The following is a 15,444-nucleotide window of genomic DNA, read 5'->3' on the forward strand; positions in this document are numbered from 1 at the left end:
TGTGAGTGGTGGATGCGGGGTATCACGGACTGGATGGGTGCAGGGTGTGGGTGGTGGGTGGGGGTATCACGGACTGGGTGGGTGCAGGGTGTGTATGGTGGGTGCAGGGTGTGGGTCGTGGATGCAGGGTGTGTGTGGTGGGTGCAGGGTGTGGGTGGTGGGTGGAGGGTATTACAGGGTGGGTGGGTGCAGGGTGAGTGTTGTGAGTGTGGTAAAAGTGATCATGGTTCACACCGATCCACCACCTCCACCTGGTGGGTGCAGGGTGAGTGTGGTGGGTGCAGGGTGAGTGTGGTGGGTGCAGGGTGAGTGTGGTGGGTGCAGGGTGAGTGTGGTGGGTGCAGGGTGAGTGTGGTGGGTGCAGGGTGTGTGTGGTGGGTGCAGGGTGAGTGTGGTGGGTGCAGGGTGAGTGTGGTGGGTGCAGGGTGAGTGTGGTGGGTGCAGGGTGAGTGTGGTGGGTGCAGGGTGAGTGTGGTGGGTGCAGGGTGAGTGTGGTGGGTGCAGGGTGAGTGTGGTGGGTGCAGGGTGAGTGTGGTGGGTGCAGGGTGAGTGTGGTGGGTGCAGGGTGAGTGTGGTGGGTGCAGGGTGAGTGTGGTGGGTGCAGGGTGAGTGTGGTGGGTGCAGGGTGAGTGTGGTGGGTGCAGGGTGAGTGTGGTGGGTGCGGGGTATCACGGACTGGGTGGGTGCAGGGTGTGGGTGGTGGGTGGAGGGTATCACAGGGTGGGTGGGTGCAGGGTGTGGGTGGTGGGTGGAGGGTATCACAGGTTGGGTGGGTGCAGGGTGTGTGTGGTTGGTGCAGGGTGTGTGTGGTGGGTGCAGGTGTGTGAGTGGTGGGTGGGGGTATCACGGACTGGGTGGGTGCAGGGTGTGTATGGTGGGTGCAGGGTGTGGGTGGTGGGTGCAGGGTGTGGGTGGTGGGTGGAGGGTATTCCAGGGTGGGTGGGTGCAGGGTGAGTGTTGTGAGTGTGGTGAGTGTGGTAAAAGTGATCATGGTTCACACCGATCCACCACCTCCACCTGGTGGGTGCAGGGTGAGTGTGGTGGGTGCAGGGTGAGTGTGGTGGGTGCAGGGTGAGTGTGGTGGGTGGAGGGTATTACAGGGTGGGTGGGTGCAGGGTGAGTGTTGTGAGTGTGGTGAGTGTGGTAAAAGTGATCAGGGTTCACACTGATCCACCACCTCCACCACCCCTACTGTGCAGTGGACCGGCCACCACAAAGCAGCACACGTCGGAGGAGTGAGCGGATGGCTCTCCCTATGCGGGCCAGGCTCCCTTGCTTCCTCTTTTCCTGCTGTACCACCAACTCCTCCACCAGGGTCTCCTGTACCACCAACTCCTCCACCAGCGTCTCCTTCTGTACCACCAACTCCTCCACCAAGGTCTCCTCCTGTACCACCAACTCCTCCACCAGGGTCTCCTCCTGTACCACCAACTCCTCCACCAGGGTCTCCTCTTGTACCACCAACTCCTCCACCAGGGTCTCCTGTACCATCAACTCCTCCACCAAGGTCTCCTGCTGTACCACCAACTCCTCCACCAGGGTCTCCTGCTGTACCACCAACTCCTCCACCAACGTCTCCTCCTGTACCACCAACTCCTCCACCAGGGTCTCCTGTACCACCAACTCCTCCACCAGGGTCTCCTCCTGTACCACCAACTCCTCCACCAAGGTCTCCTGCTGTACCACCAACTCCTCCACCAGGGTCTCCTCCTGTACCACCAACTCCTCTACCAGGGTCTCCTGTACCACCATCTCCTCCACCAGGGTCTCCTCAAGTACCACCAACTCCTCCACGAGGGTCTCCTGCTGTACCACCAACTCCTCCACCAGCGTCTCAAGTACCACCAACTCCTCTACCAGAGTCTCCTCTTCCTCCAGCACCACCAGCTCCTCCACCATGGTCTCTTCCTCCACAACCTTCAACTTCTCTTTAGAGGCCTGGGCGAGCAAGGAGGTTGGGCGCTGTGCCAGCTCCACTCTGTGAAGAGATGCGCACGACACCGTTCCAACTTCCTGCTCCAGCAGAAATCAGTCCCCCCCATCCCCCCCATCGTCTATGGGTGGACTAACTGTGTGCCGCAGAAGATTAACCCAGCTAATTAACAGTGCCGCAATAATGCAGCATACCTTTGCCCACCGTGAGTCTGGTTACAAAATGGGCATTAGTCTGGCGGTGTCTCAGTGGATGAAGGGCAACTTGGGAAATATGTTGCCGCTTCATTATCGGTCCTCACCCAGAAACCAATTATGGAAAAATAAATCCGTATATAACCGAATCTACACGTTCTCTTTGGCTGGAACTCACAGCCAGAGAGGACCTGGGTTTGATTCCCATACGTGGGCCACTTTCTCTGTGTGGAATGTGGAGTGTGTTCTACCAACCACCCTACCCTGCCCGCCCCCCCCCCCCCCCTGCATGGGTTTCCAGAATCAGAATCTTTCTTTAAACTGGATGAAGAGGAGTCTGATGAGCTATGAAGCTCTTCTTTCACAGATGTCCAGTCAAGTCACAGGGTCAGCAGGTTATAACAACAAACAAAACAAAAGGAGTCCAAAGTATACTAAAAAAATAAAGCGTATAAATACAAATGGCATAAGTAAATAAAATCCTGTCAGTTGTTCAACACTAAATGCAAGCTTGGGCAACGCAGCGAAACAGCAACAAAAACAGCCTCACACCACACCAAGACAACACGATCCTTCAATAAAATTGCACATTAAAATTTCACTTCCATTCCTCTGGATTTGGCAACTGAACCCTCACAAACACGCCGTGCAACCAGTGTTGGATGGACATCTTCACCAGTGTTGTAAATTGAACCTCCAAATCACTCAATTGGGATCGTACAGCAGCAGTACATTTGTTCTGTACTGCAATCACTTGGCAGGACCCTCCTGAAAAAAGTCTTGAGACTGAGTGAGGCTATTGCTGGCTAAATAAGTGTAGAAGTAGTAGCAATAAAGATAAATCAATATTAAACACCCCCGGGTACGCTGTACGGGGGGTGACCACCCCGGGCCCCGCGCTTTGGGGGGCCCTGCGGTTCCATGTCACGGTGTCAGACGTAATACTTCCGTTTAACACGTAGGCTATCGCTCCGGATTGGCTCACAAGTGATGACATCACATTTATCGCTCTATTTAAGACTGAAAGAGGAGGATTTCTTCGCTATTCGTAAGCACACACCGTGTAACTTGCCCCAGGACCCGCACCCCCCTATAGACTGCCTTGACCACTGGACAAGCAGATGGTGGCTTACCGTCGCTTAGCAGCTCCAGAGCGCTTCACACTGCCAGGAGCAGCAGCGGTGGTGGTGGTGGTGGCTTTGCTGGCCGTGGTGGTGCTGGTGGCCGCGGTCCGGAGCCAGTTATGAGCCAGCGCCTGCGCTGGCGTCATACGACAATTCGGATCCCATCTGTTGAGAGATGCATGGGAGACACACGCGGCCACGTGGTGAGAGAGGCATGGTGAGAGCTCTGATGTTCCTTCCCTTCTCCCACGAGGTCCAGGAACGCACAGCAGCAGCGGAAGCCACAGTAGCAGTGGCAGTCCTCTGATGCCCAGCAGCGGCTTGGACAGACCTCCCACTCCTCCATAAGAGAGCTAACTCCACAGAGGGCCAGTGGTACCACTTATTGGCAGGTCCACTCAGCTCCACATCTTCCTGGTGATCGGTGGAGAGCGGTCGCCAATCAATTGGAGGGGGGAATCCTCGTGGGGAGGGGGTGGGAGTGGTGGGTGGTTCTTACCGCAAACAGGAGCTGATGAATTTGACAAACTCCGGGTCATCGCTTTTGAGCACCCTGTGAAGTGGGAAGCTCCCCGGAACCCTTTTCTTGCCTGGGCAGAACATCTTCCCCCGATGGTCTGCAGGAGCCATGCACAGCGGAAGAGACGAAGTCACCAACCACCACATAGCCCATCTACCCACTTACTGACCGATTCATCAACCCACTCATCCACCTACCCACCCATACACTCTTCCACCTACCCAATCGCTCACTCACCTATCCACCTACCCACGCACCCACCCACTCATCTACCCACCCACTCACCCACCCACCCACCCTCTCACTGATCCACTCACCCACCCACTCACCTATTCGCCCAATAACCCACCAACCTACTCGCCTACTCACCCACATACCCATCCACTTGCCCACACACCCATTTACCCACCCACACACCCAAGTAATGTAAAAAACAAAGACGCCCCCTCCAAAACTAAATAACAACAGCCTGAGGCCACTCCCTAAAACTGAATCCGGTCTGTCATTCACCCCACGCTTCAACTCACCAAAGAACTGCGTTCTGTCGGGTGCTCCATTCACCATGTACCTTGGAGGCATCCCCAGAATCTGCACATGGTTGACATGAAGACAAAGGTCACCCGTATAGCTTCGGCACACTGTCGGGACAAGTGCTGTCAGATCGAGTAGCAAAATTAGCAGCGTTTGTTGAGGGCCAGCACTGTGGCACACAGAGACAGGAGTGGCGGCTGATTTCAGCCGCATCATCTCTACATAACAAAAAGGCTCAGTCCCTTTTACACGCACCTTTACATCATCCGCACCTAGTTTACACAACAAAGGCTCATTCCTAACAGCGTGCTTCAGCCGCACCGAACATCACAAAAATAATATTCAGGGCCTACCTTGGCTCCTCCCACCCTCAACCAGTATATATACAAGGACTGTTTCTTGGAATTTCTCTCACTTGATACAGCTATCGTGCTGTGAATGTTCCACCTGAAGACGGAGGCTTGTGTTGCCTCCGAAACGTCGTGATTTTTATTTTATTTTTATTTAACTTTTATTAATTTTTTATTTTTTACCTACGTGACTTTACCGAAAAAACCTAAGAATATGAATCCTTGCAGTCACGAAAGCTTCAAATCTAGAATTGACCCAGGTACTTTACACACTCCACCAGGTACTCAGTTGAGGCTGTCTCGAACTAGAGGAGGCCCAGGACCAGTTCAGACAATCGTCACTGGTGTTGCCCATGAGCTAGAATCAAACTCAGTTTCTAGCACAGCAGGCTGACCGCTACACTACCGCTCCCCCACACAAACAAGACACACACGTGTACACGCAACATACGACGGCCGGTATTCACAGATCACCAATTGGCCACCCCCCCTCCTGCCACCACCATAGCCCACGACTCCAAGGAAAGAGAGGGAGATCACGAGCGGACAGACGCCGTGTGGGAAATACCTCTATGCAGCGCGGGAGGTGATCTTCGTGGCTGTTGGACCGGAATAATTCCCTGCCCGTCGCCAACTCCGCCACCGTGCAGCCCAGCGCCCACATATCCACTCCACATGTCAAGCTATAGCCCAGCAACAGCTCCGGAGCCAAGTATTCTAGGGTGCCACCAACATTCATAGCTGTACAAAAATCACAAGGACAACAAACATATGTGCGTGTGTACACACTGTGTCTTAAACAGCATCATCATCATGCACATAAACAGTCACATTTACAGACACTCAGATACTCACACACAGACACACTCAGACAGACACTGACATATAGACACTCACACGGACGCAGCGAGACCCATGCATAAAGACAGCCATACAGACACCCACACGCAGACACTCACACACCCAGGTGAGGTCACTCACGTTGACTTTCCACGAAAAAGCTCGTGCCAAAGTCCGTGATCCTCACGGTGCCAGTCACGGTGTCTTTGACGAGAACATTTTCCTGGAGGAGGGGTAGAATGAAATCAAACTCAGAGGTTATGCCGATGTCATTCAGCCAGCAGTGGATCAATCATATACCACGACACACGCTAAACAGGGGAACTAGATGAGGCATAGCCCTGTCGACAAGCGTCAGTCAAGTGCAATATTCACTGTTTTCTGACAGCTGTCACTGGGCGTTGCCCCTTTCAAATATGTCAAAATTGTAAATGTGAGTAGAGGCGTGTCACGTTCAAAGCACTCTCAGGCACCATCAAAGTGAAGGGGGGTGGCTCTATTGACAACCGATTGCCGTTGCTCCAACAGGAGAGCTGCATGGAGCTCAGCTGGATGAGTGCCCGTTAACGAGTTAGAGACAAAAAGCCACGCACAAGAGAGTGCACGGATTCCGTGACGCTTTCCACTGCACCTTTGTCTTTGGACGTTTTTAATTTGTAGATTGGAATTCGATAACGAGCAGTTGTCAGGCCAAAATGCACATTTCGCACGTTTTGAAAAAAAATATTTTTTACTCCATTTCATGTCTCCCAGGGTTTGGGGCAATGCTGATCAACGTTGCCGGTTTTCTCTCTGGTGAGTCCCCAAGAGCGACACGACTCTACACGATAGTTTAATTCATACCAGATCATCGTCACCAGAGGTAGCATGACCCTGCCTCCTTCCAGTGAGATGGGCAGAGCTTACATATCGACCCTGTGACCAACATGGCCGGTTTTTTCTGTGGAACGAGTCCCCAATAAAGATACACCTCTGCAATCTTAATTTGTAGCTTTCGTGACTGCAGGAATTACTCTTTGGTTCTTTCGGTAAAGTCACGTATAAAGCTTGCGTACTTTGTCACCCGTCGTCCTACTCATTGACATGCAAATTTTTTCTCTAACCCCTCCCTCTCTCCGCCCCCACCTCCCTCTCTCTATTTAAGGCCTCGTCACAGAGACGTTCTCTCTCTGTGTGCCGATGTGTGTTCTCTCTCTATGTATCTTTGCGATATCTGTCTGCTTATATGTCTGTCTATAGTTTTCTGGTTAGATTTTTGTTGCTATTTCTTTTATACCTGATGATGATTGCTTGTGTTGCAATCGAAACGTCGTCGTATGCTATTATTTAATTTATTATTTTATCTTTATACGTGACTTTACCGAAAGAACCAAAGAGTGATACACCTCTGCACCAAAGTGAAAGCTGAACGCTGTGTCCACTCACAGGCTTGATGTCCGCGTGGACGATTTTCCTGGAATGTATGTGGCGCAAGAACTTGAGGATGCCCCTGGTGTAGGTTTTCACCATCGCCATGTCCAACCGTCGGAGCCCCGCATTCCTAATCACTTCATGAAGGCTCTCCCTGTGAGAGGCAGAAGCAGCAACAAAAACACGGCATCAGTACCATCCCCTACAATGCTGCACTGATTCTGATAACGATAATCATGTTCATATTGTACGTTCATGTGCACGTTTATGACCAATATTAAGAGTTATAGTTCTGTGTGGGTTGAGGTCGTCAATTTGCCCATAAACCAAATCAGTTGGCATATCTGCCCACTTGACAACTTGATTTCATTGGCTTTGTTGCCGGGTAGTGGAGGGTTATCCATTGGGAGAAGATAAAAACTCACAGGGATTTTCGCCGAGAGGCACAAGCATCACCACTGCCATGCAGCCACCCTGCTGATTGAGTGGAGGCGTGGGTTGGTGAAAGTGGCAGGGCTAATGGAGGAAAGACAAGTGGCCTCCAATGCACCCGTGGCACATGGCAGCTCCACAGGATTACAATGCATGGGTGGTGGCGTGGGCATCTCAACATTAACAGCTTACTCTTTGGTTCTTTCGGTAAAGTCACGTATAAAGATAAAATAATAAATTTAATAATAGCATACTACGACGTTTCGATTGCAACACAAGCAATCATCATCAGGTATAAATGAAATGAAATAGCAACAAAAATGTAACCAGAAAACTATAGACAGACATATAAGCAGACAGATATCACCAAGATACATATGTTTGTCTATAGTTTTATGGTTAGATTTTTGTTGCTATTTTATTTATACCTGATGATGATTGCTTGTGTTGCAATCAAAACGTCGTAGTATGCTATTATTTAATTTATTATTTTATCTTTATACGTGACTTTACCGAAAGAACCAAAGAGTAATTCCTGCAGTCACGAAAGCTCCAAAATTAAGAATTAACAGCTTGCCGCGGTGGCGAGATGACATCTCCCCTGCCTGGTATGGAGGAGGTCCTAGGTTTGATCCCGACCGTGATGCCTGTAGATTTGGAGTTTGCATGTTCTCCCCGTGGGCATGTGAATTTTTCTGTGGGTCCACTGGTTTTCCCCTCCACATTTATAATCAAAATGCTACTTTTAGATTTAAAGCTTTCGTGACTACAGGGATTCATCTTCTTGGTTCTTTCGGTAAAGTCACGTAGAAGGGAAGTAATAAAATAATAAAAATAAAACATAATAAAATAATTCTCACGACGTTTCGGCCACAACGCAAGTAGCCGTCCTCAGGTGAAGAACAGGTCTGTCGGGAAGACATATGAACAGGTCTGTCGGGAAGACAGACTCTGTCTCCCCGACAGACCTGTTCTTCACCTGAGGACGGCTACTTGCGTTGTGGCCGAAACGTCGTGAGAATTATTTTATTATGTTTTATTTTTATTATTTTATTATTTCCATTCTACGTGACTTTACCGAAAGAACCAAGAAGAAAAATGCTACTTTGTTAAGCTTTTATTTGTGGTCTGGTCGCTTCTAAAAAGTTAAGTTAGTTAACCACGTTATTGGCGGAGGGGGGGGGGGGGCATGCAGTACATACTTCAACAGCTCCATGACGATACAGTAGTGTCCTCTGAAATGAAATATGTTCAGGACTTTGATGACGTTGAAATCTTCATCACTGCCCTCGTCCTGAAGTTCCAGAGCTATCTGGAGCTCCATCTTCTGGTATGTTTCTTGCTTGGAGCTGCACAGAGGAAGTCCACAAATGAAGAGCCTACATTTACTTAAGGGATATCCAGAGCCAAATTCTACTTACAATAAAATAATTAAATATGAATTCACCAGGTCTAACAGCACCAGGAGTTCCAGTAGCACACTCGACTAACATTGGTTAGGAGCTCCCACAGAGGGAGCAGGAGCCGGTGTAGGGCACCCAATAGGATTTGAAAGTGAAGAACCATTCAAATCGGATTGGTCATTTGAGAAATCTAAATGCAAACTCATGTTAACACAACGCATTAATTCTAGCTTTGAAGCTTTCGTGACTGCAAGGATTCATATTCTTAGGTTTTTTCGGTAAAGTCACGTAGGTAAAAAATTCAAATTAATAAAAGTAAAATAAAAATAAAATAAAAATCACGACGTTTTGGAGGCAACACAAGCCTCCGTCTTCAGGTGGAACCGTCACAGCCACGACAGCTGTATCAAGTAAATGAGAGATTACAAGAGCTACCACTCCGTATATATAATGGTTGAAGAGGGGAAGGGCCAAGTACGGCACACTTTTTATTAATATGGTAAGGTGAGGCTTAAGACTAAGAATAGACGTGACTTTACCGAAAAAACCTAAGAATATGAACACAACGCATTCTCACTTTAATGTGCCTCTTCCATTCGGGCACACTTTTCGCATAACGCGGAATGTGCCCGTAATAACACAAACGCGCCCATTGCAACACGGAACGCTTCACGTTATAACGTAGAACACGCCTGTTAAAAAACGAAACCCGCCCGTTATAACACGATCTGTGAGTAGTCGACAACAAACTACTTTCTTGAGCTGCAATGATACATTACTCGCAATGATAAAGTAACGTAACGGCATACCCTCAGTCATTGGTCTCGTCATCTCAAGGTGTATGAGTGCATTGTATCTCGCCAACCATTATTATTACATTATTTATAGGAAAATTATTTTCGCTCAATACTTTTTTACTGAACGCTGAACTTTTAAGGAATGTATCTACAGCATTAAATGAGGAATTACCGTAATGTGCAGGTAATCTTTCAGCAATGGGATGTTTTGCCCCAATATTAGTTTACACTGTGTGTGTATTTTAAGCTTTAGGGAGGAAAAATCTGAGAACCCAGAAGGAACTGATGCAGAACAGGGGTAGAACATGCAGACTCCATACAGCAGAGCACCCGAATCAGGAGTCGAACCCAGGCCCCCCTTCTCGCTTTGATGTACGAGTGTCACCGCTGCATCGCACGGCTGCCCGTGGCAACGGACTTAACAACAACATCGGCCTCGTGACGGCGCGGCTCTGAAGTCTTACCTCGATGGTGACACCAGGATCTTGATGGCCACCAGGATGTTTCGTTTGTGATCAAGGCACTGGATAACCTGGCCTTGACCTCCTTCTCCAATCTTCTTCAGCACCTCATAGCGATAGCGGAGGTGCTCATGCCGGAACTGCACAAAAGGTACAATCATTTAAAGTGAATATAATTAAAATCACAAAGTTTAAGAAGTGAAAATGTATATTCTTTGGGATATGCAAATTCCTTTGTCAAGGCGCTCTTCCCCCTCCAACCCAGATTAAATATACGCTGCCAAGCCTGGTGGTGTTCATTCAGACGGTGTCTCCCCGACAGACCTGTTCTTCACCTGAGGACGGCTGCTTGCGTTGTGGCCGAAACGTCGTGAGAATTATTTTATTATGTTTTATTTTTATTATTTCCATTCTACGTGACTTTACCGAAAGAACCAAGAAGATGAAACAGCTTAACAGCCCATTGGATTTCCTGCAGTATAGATACTTCTGATTCTACTGGGCACGTGTTAACAAACAGCTTCACAGCCCATCGGATTTCCTGCGTCATTCAGACGCTGTCTTTCTGACAGACCTGTTCTTCACCTGAGGACGGCTGCTTGCGTTGTGGCTGAAACGTCGTGAGAATTGTATTTTATTATGTTTTATTTTTATTATTTTATTATGTTTTATTTGTATTATTTTATTATGTTTTATTTTTATTATTTTATTATGTTGTATTTTTATTATTTTATTATTTCCATTCTACGTGACTTTACCGAAAGAACCAAGAAGATCTTTCGGTAAAGTCACGTACATAGATTGAAAGAAAATAACTAAAAACTAAAAACAATCAAAGGGTTGCCGGGTGAAAATTTTTATGTTAATGACAGATTAGTATGTTACTGGAATATCGCAGAGCCACAACCGAGAGGTCATCACGCAAAGTGGCTGTGTTAGTGTGAAAGCGCAAGTTTGAAATGGGCAAAAAGCACAACTATCATCAGAAGGTGGTAGGATGGGAAGATCATAGCCAGTTGTGACTTAAACTGGTTGATAACGTCCTTCCAATGATTACTCAGTTTGTACCCATCTTCTCGGTTTAAATTGTGTCTGTGTCGATAAAAATGGATGGCTTCATGAATGAATCTTTGTTGATAGCCAGTGGGCTTGCAAAGTACCTTCGTCTTAGAGAAATACATTTCATGTGAGCCCACTGCATTAAAACAATGATCAGCCACGGCTGAGGTATTGGTCCTACCGTGTTTCAGATCCTACCTAGTTTCGGATCTGCCTAATGTTCACGAACATAAGGCAGATCTGAAACTGTCGGGTTGGCTGCCCACCACTTGCATTAATATTGGCTGCTGACATTTGGGCTATGCCCATTTCAAACCCTAATAAACAGTTTGCCTTTGGAAGCTAACCCCCATTTTCCTGAAGTCGACCGATTTTGTTGCGATTGAAACGTTGTAGTTTTAGTTTTTATTTTCTTTGAACCTATCTACGTGACTTTACCGAAAGACCCAAAGAATATGAATTCCTGCAGTCATGAAAGCTTTAAGTCAAGATTTAAGTGAGAATGTAATTTTCTAATATATTTTCTGTAATGATTACGTTTTTTTAAATCTGTCATTGTGGAATGTTCTGATGTCTGCTGGCTCAGTCACCCTTCAAAATAGAGCTTCTTAGCTCAATGGGATTTACTCGCGATAAAAATATTTTGATTCTGAAGTGCATTGGTGTGTGTGATAGCCCTGGTTGGTACTTCAGGTGCAATGACAAGAAGCCACAAACCACGCTACCGATGGGCCCTGTGACCGCCCCCACAGCTGGTGTTTTGTTACGAGCCTCACCAGAATGTAATTTCGTTCGTAGTCGTCGTATCCATCATTGTTGAATCCCTGAGATTTGTTGAAAAGTGCAAAGTACCACACTTCCTGCATGGCTGCGAGTTCTAGCTTCTCACGGTTGGTCAAGTGAGGGCCAAAGAGAGCCATGATTTCTGCAGACATGAGAATAACGACAACAGCTGTGTGATCCCAAAGTTGAGCAATTTGTAGGAAAATATTACAGGATTGGGATGTTTTGGCCAATACCAGTTATGTCTGTATGTATGTTGAACTTCTTTTGCACCGTACGTAGCCAATGGTGCCAAATGGATACGCAGGGGAAGGACAATAAACTAAACATGAAAAGTTCTAAAGAAAGTAGTTTTCAATCTAGATGATTTAAAAGTGTATAACTCCAATGGCTTCCTAATATCGGAAGTGCATCTGAAAGCGTGTGATGTGCTGAGGCCAGAGCACAGATAATCATCCCCATGCAACATGGCCACCATGATGCAGTCCCCCATGCAACATGGCTACCATTAAGTCCCGCATGCAACACTGCCAACATGAAGTCCCTCATGCAACGTGGCCACCTGGATATCACCCATGCATCATGGCCGCTATGAAATCTCCAATGCATCATGGCCACTGTGACATCCACCATGCAACATGACCATTGTGATGTTCCACCATTCACCATGGCCCTCTGTGACATCCCTCATTACTGTCTTTACCTTGCGGTGATTTGCTGCAGATGGAGGCGGTGCCCTCTGAGGACAGCGCACTCCACGTGGTGCAAGATTCGCCCTTACTCCTCGCCTCTCCAGCTCGGCTCATCTACACACACACAAAGACAAAGGTCCACCACGTAAACTTTAGCAAGATGTTGGTGAAAGTGCAGGAGGCGAGCACTGAGCCAGGATCTCTGAGATCCTGGGCTCCACAAACAGGAGGGTCCTGCCAAGATGTTGTGTCAGTTCTCAGCGTTGGGATATTTGGACAATATCTGATGTCACACTTGGATTTACAATGAGACACGTGTGGATTTATAGGACACACAGGTTAATGGCATCCTTCAAACTGATAAGAGAAGTGGGGCTGGGCCAGGACATGCCACGGCCAGGAGGAACAACGATGGCCGATGGTCAAGAAAAATAACGGAGCTGCAGCCAAGTATCGGAGCACGTTTGAGAGGACAGCTTCCAGAAAGATGGAGCGACAAAATCGGTGCTTGGTGGATTATGCCATTGCAGGATCGTGAGCGGTAGCAGGAATTCAGGGAAGGAGTCCTTCATCCAGTAGTGGATAGATAAAAGTACTGTAGATTATTCACATGTAGACAGGCAGGTACACAGACAGGATCTCAGGGGAGATACTCTGATAGATGCACACACTCAGGCAGGCAAGTAGATGTACACTGAGGTATATGGATAGGCGACAGGTCGCCACACGCAGAGTGGAGAGCACACGTCCATCAATACTTCACCACACGAGTCGAAGAGCCACACGTACCTCCATGGTAGCAACTTGCAGAGCAGGGTGCACAGAACTCACAGCGTCTCTCGCACAGTCCGGGTCTCTGCGTGCGGAGCAGGAGACGAAGGCGAGGATCACAAAGAGTCGAGGGGGCGTGAGGGCTCCCAGATCTCAACACGAGTCACAACGCGGGCTTACATCCGCACCATGAACCCACATCATCAACACAGACTCACATCATCACCACTTACATCACGTAATACAAAAACAACAACAACAACCGACATTCGCCACTAAGTAGGGGTGATGACACCACGGCGCCTGTGCCGGGCCAGGTGCACTTTTAGTCCACGTGAAGTGTCGAAGGCTGACAAGACGTCACGGGATAGACCCAGGTTCCAAAGGTTGGCTGAGATGACTGGTAGATACACCAGCTGTATCCCCAACTGTGCCAACTTGTTGAATTGTATCCGCTACTCGTTGTGAGCGTCACTCCTATGTCCTCAGTTGTTGTTGGAAGGCGACTGCCTCCTACTGCCCGGTAGGATCCTTCACGAGCTTCCTCGTGAAGGATGCTATCCACACCACTGATACCAGTCTTCTGCAAGTCCACTCAGCTCCACATCCTCCCATACAGCATCAGTCCATATTTTGACAGCCCATGTCGTGCCCGTTTAGCCCCCTTTATGCAACCAAAATAAACTGCTTGGGTATGCCGGAGGAACTTACTGGTGGGAATGTCTCCAGATCTTTCAAGTATTTGTGAGCCCCTCACACAATCCAGCCTGGTTAAACCCAGGATGGATCGTACAATCAACAACACCACCAACAACACCACCATCAACACCACCAACACCAACAAGACTATCACCACCATCAATACCATAACCAAAAACATCACCACACCACCCCCATCAACATCACCTCCATCAACACCACTAACACTACCACAACCAACACCACCACCAAGACCACCACCACCAACACGACCACCAACACACCACAATCAACAACACCACCATCAACACCACCAACACCAACAATACCACCACCATCAACACCACCAACACCACCACCAACACAACAACCACCAACAACACCACCATCAACACCACCATCACTAACAATAAAACCACCATCAACATCACCACCACCAACACCACCACCAAGAACACCACCACCAACAACACCACCATCACAAACACCCCAACACGACCACCATAACCACCAACAACACCACCATCACAAACAACACCACCAAGACCACCACCATCAACACCACCAACACCAACAATACCACCACCATCAACACCAACAACACCACCACCACTAACAACAAAGATAAAGATCCCCCTTATAGCTGAAATAGACTGTTGGGGCAAGTGCTGTTAGCCAGCAGTACCTATGAAGGGCAGAACGGCACACGAGGGGGTGGGTGGCCAGCACCACGCCCGGCCGCCTTTGTGTTTACACACACACAGACTCACACACACACAGACTCACACACACACACAGACTCACACACACACACAGACTCACACACACAGACTCACACACACAGACTCACACACACACACAGACTCACTCACACAGACTCACACACACACAGACTCACACACACACAGACTCACACACACACAGACTCACTTACACACACAGACTCACTCACACACACAGACTCACACACACACAGACTCACACACACAGACTCACACACACAGACTCACACACAGACTCACACACAGACTCACACACACACACAGACTCACACACACACAGACTTACACACACAGACTCACACACACACAGACTCACACACACACAGACTCACACACACACAGACTCACACACACACAGACTCACACAGACTCACACACACACAGACTCACACCATTTCTCACCTTCGCCAGATGCTCCCCCCGACTCTCTAACGGACAAACTGCCTGAGGGAGACACGAGGGGGCGGTACCAAGTAACCACGCCCACTATGACGTCGCAGACCTAAGCCCCTCCCCCCACCGGAGCCCCTCCCCCCCACCGGAGCCCCTCCCCCCCATGCCCAACCCCTCGCCCCGCCCCTTCACCCCCTCGCCCCGCCCCTCCCCCCGCTGCTACTTCCGCTGAGGCCGGGGCGAGTGGAGGCGGCGCTGTGCATTGTGGGT

The 15,444-nt window shown here is 48.8% G+C and overlaps 1 protein-coding gene across 2 annotated transcripts; it reads right to left on the reverse strand.

Annotated features, from left to right (window-relative positions):
• Positions 1-834: 834 nt before the first annotated feature.
• On the reverse strand, positions 835-15,236 carry LOC133340155 (dual specificity tyrosine-phosphorylation-regulated kinase 4-like). Of its 2 annotated transcripts, none has more exons than XM_061548223.1 (13): positions 15,184-15,236; positions 13,319-13,385; positions 12,541-12,643; positions 11,831-11,979; positions 9,999-10,135; positions 8,537-8,683; positions 6,918-7,056; positions 5,634-5,715; positions 5,221-5,369; positions 4,299-4,359; positions 3,751-3,868; positions 3,261-3,416; positions 835-1,978 (listed from the first exon to the last, which is right to left on the reverse strand). In XM_061548223.1, exons 2-13 carry the CDS (start codon positions 13,322-13,324, stop codon positions 1,189-1,191), a joined length of 2,037 nt encoding a protein of 678 aa, XP_061404207.1. In that variant the 5' UTR covers positions 13,325-13,385; positions 15,184-15,236; the 3' UTR covers positions 835-1,188. The 2 variants fall into 2 exon arrangements, with proteins under 2 accessions (XP_061404207.1, XP_061404206.1); XM_061548222.1 differs by having other exon boundaries at positions 836-1,978; positions 5,221-5,393.
• Between the last annotated feature and the right edge of the window lie 208 nt (positions 15,237-15,444).

The sequence above is a fragment of the Lethenteron reissneri genome, unplaced genomic scaffold, assembly GCF_015708825.2.
Source record: "Lethenteron reissneri isolate LAM-NWPU_2019-01 unplaced genomic scaffold, ASM1570882v1 scaffold_84, whole genome shotgun sequence".
NCBI classification, from domain to species: domain Eukaryota; kingdom Metazoa; phylum Chordata; class Hyperoartia; order Petromyzontiformes; family Petromyzontidae; genus Lethenteron; species Lethenteron reissneri.

What these genes read in the sequence shown, in the direction of transcription:
- LOC133340155 (XM_061548222.1), bottom strand. An exon ending in ATCCTGGTGTCACCATCGAG is followed by an intron (nt 8,684 to 9,998) that starts GTAAGACTTCAG and finishes TCCTCTGTGCAG; the next exon opens with CTCCAAGCAAGAAACATACC. An exon ending in CGACAGAACGCAGTTCTTTG is followed by an intron (nt 3,869 to 4,298) that starts GTGAGTTGAAGC and finishes TGGCTCCTGCAG; the next exon opens with ACCATCGGGGGAAGATGTTC.